Here is a 1,467-nt window from a genome sequence, read left to right on the forward strand (position 1 = left end):
GGCAAATCAGGCAAGGAATTTACAAGAAAGGAGTTGTTTGTCTGTTTGACTGTTAGATTGGAATCGCTCCTTTTTACAGCAACCAAACTCCCTTATAGAAACAAGAACATCAATCGATGTTAAAGGCTTGGACATCGATCTTTGAGAAATTCAGAAACAAAACATCACACTCTCCCTTTCAGCTTCTCAAGAGATGGGAGGCGGAACGACAGATCTGAATGAAGATACAGCAGGTGTTTATCTCCCCCTTCGGGATGATGATGGCATTGTTAATGCTTCCGATGACAGTCGATTGAAACAGCTGGGTTACAAGCAAGAACTTAGCCGTACCCTCTCGTGCGTATATCCTTTCCTTGATCATCTCTTGATAAATTAAACTTCCCGTCTATGTTTTATTTTCCGCTGAATATGGCTTGTTTATCTTGCGACTCGTGTAGGCTAATTGCGAATTTCTCAGTGACCTTCTCCATTGTGTCAGTCCTCACCGGTCTGACAACGATGTACAGTTCGGGTCTAACCTACGGTGGGCCAGTTACGATGGTATATGGGTGGCCAGTAGTGGGTATGCTGACCCTCACCGTGGGGGTGTCTATGGCTGAGATTTGTTCCGCTTATCCTACTTCTGGCGGGCTTTACTTTTGGAGTGCAAGGCTTTGTGGCAAAGATTGGGGGCCTCTTGCTTCTTGGCTCACTGGCTGGTAAGTGCGCTTCTTCCTTCTTATTTCTTCTTAGCTCGCCTTTTTTTATTTAATTAAAGTAGTTGATGGAGATCCCGTGATCTGTTTAATTTAAACCTATGCATGTATCTGACCAGTGATAAAACGATGAGTGGAGTATAAGGTCATTGGGCTTCGTTATGCAATTCTTGTTAGGCAGCATTCACTAATAATTTTAAGAACTAAAATTATAAACACAGAAAGTAAAAACTTGGAAAAACCTCATTATACATTACTATACATAATGCAAAAACGTACGGTGTTTTTAGTGTTAAAAAAAAATAACGTGTATCCTCTCCCATCTCACTGTTAATTATAATGCTGCAATTTAAAAAAATTCAATTTCATCCTTAAATTTTATTTTGCATGATAGAACCCTTTTGAAACCAAATTAAAACTTAATTACTTGTTTTTTTTTTTTTTTTTGGCAAGGGAGGCTTGAGTTAAAAGAAAGGGGATATGAGTGAAAAAAACAAATAATATATGTGATAGACTGAAAATTTCTATTAAAATTCATTCAAGCCCCTCATTTTGATTTAGAGAAAGAAAGTATTTGCTGGGGATGAATTCAGCCTCTATAATAATTGTTTTTTTATATTAAATAATTTTATATGATAAGAAAAATTAATATTAGGTGTTTTTTCATCTTGAAAACACCTATAAAATCATATCTAAGTTTGATAAAAAAAAATTGTGCTTGGTGAATCCTGTGTTTTGAGCGGTTTTTTATGTTTTTTGTAGCCTAGATTAG

General features: G+C 36.5%; 1 protein-coding gene across 1 annotated transcript; it reads left to right on the forward strand.

Annotated features, from left to right (window-relative positions):
- The first annotated feature begins 6 nt into the window (after positions 1-6).
- LOC105120007 (amino-acid permease BAT1 homolog) lies at positions 7-857 on the forward strand. Its single transcript, XM_011018199.1, has 2 exons — positions 7-336; positions 438-857. Exons 1-2 carry the CDS (start codon positions 194-196, stop codon positions 700-702), a joined length of 408 nt encoding a protein of 135 aa, XP_011016501.1. The 5' UTR covers positions 7-193; the 3' UTR covers positions 703-857.
- The last annotated feature ends 610 nt before the right edge of the window (positions 858-1,467 follow it).

The sequence above is a fragment of the Populus euphratica genome, unplaced genomic scaffold, assembly GCF_000495115.2.
Source record: "Populus euphratica unplaced genomic scaffold, PopEup_1.0 scaffold4323.1, whole genome shotgun sequence".
Lineage (NCBI taxonomy): Eukaryota > Viridiplantae > Streptophyta > Magnoliopsida > Malpighiales > Salicaceae > Populus > Populus euphratica.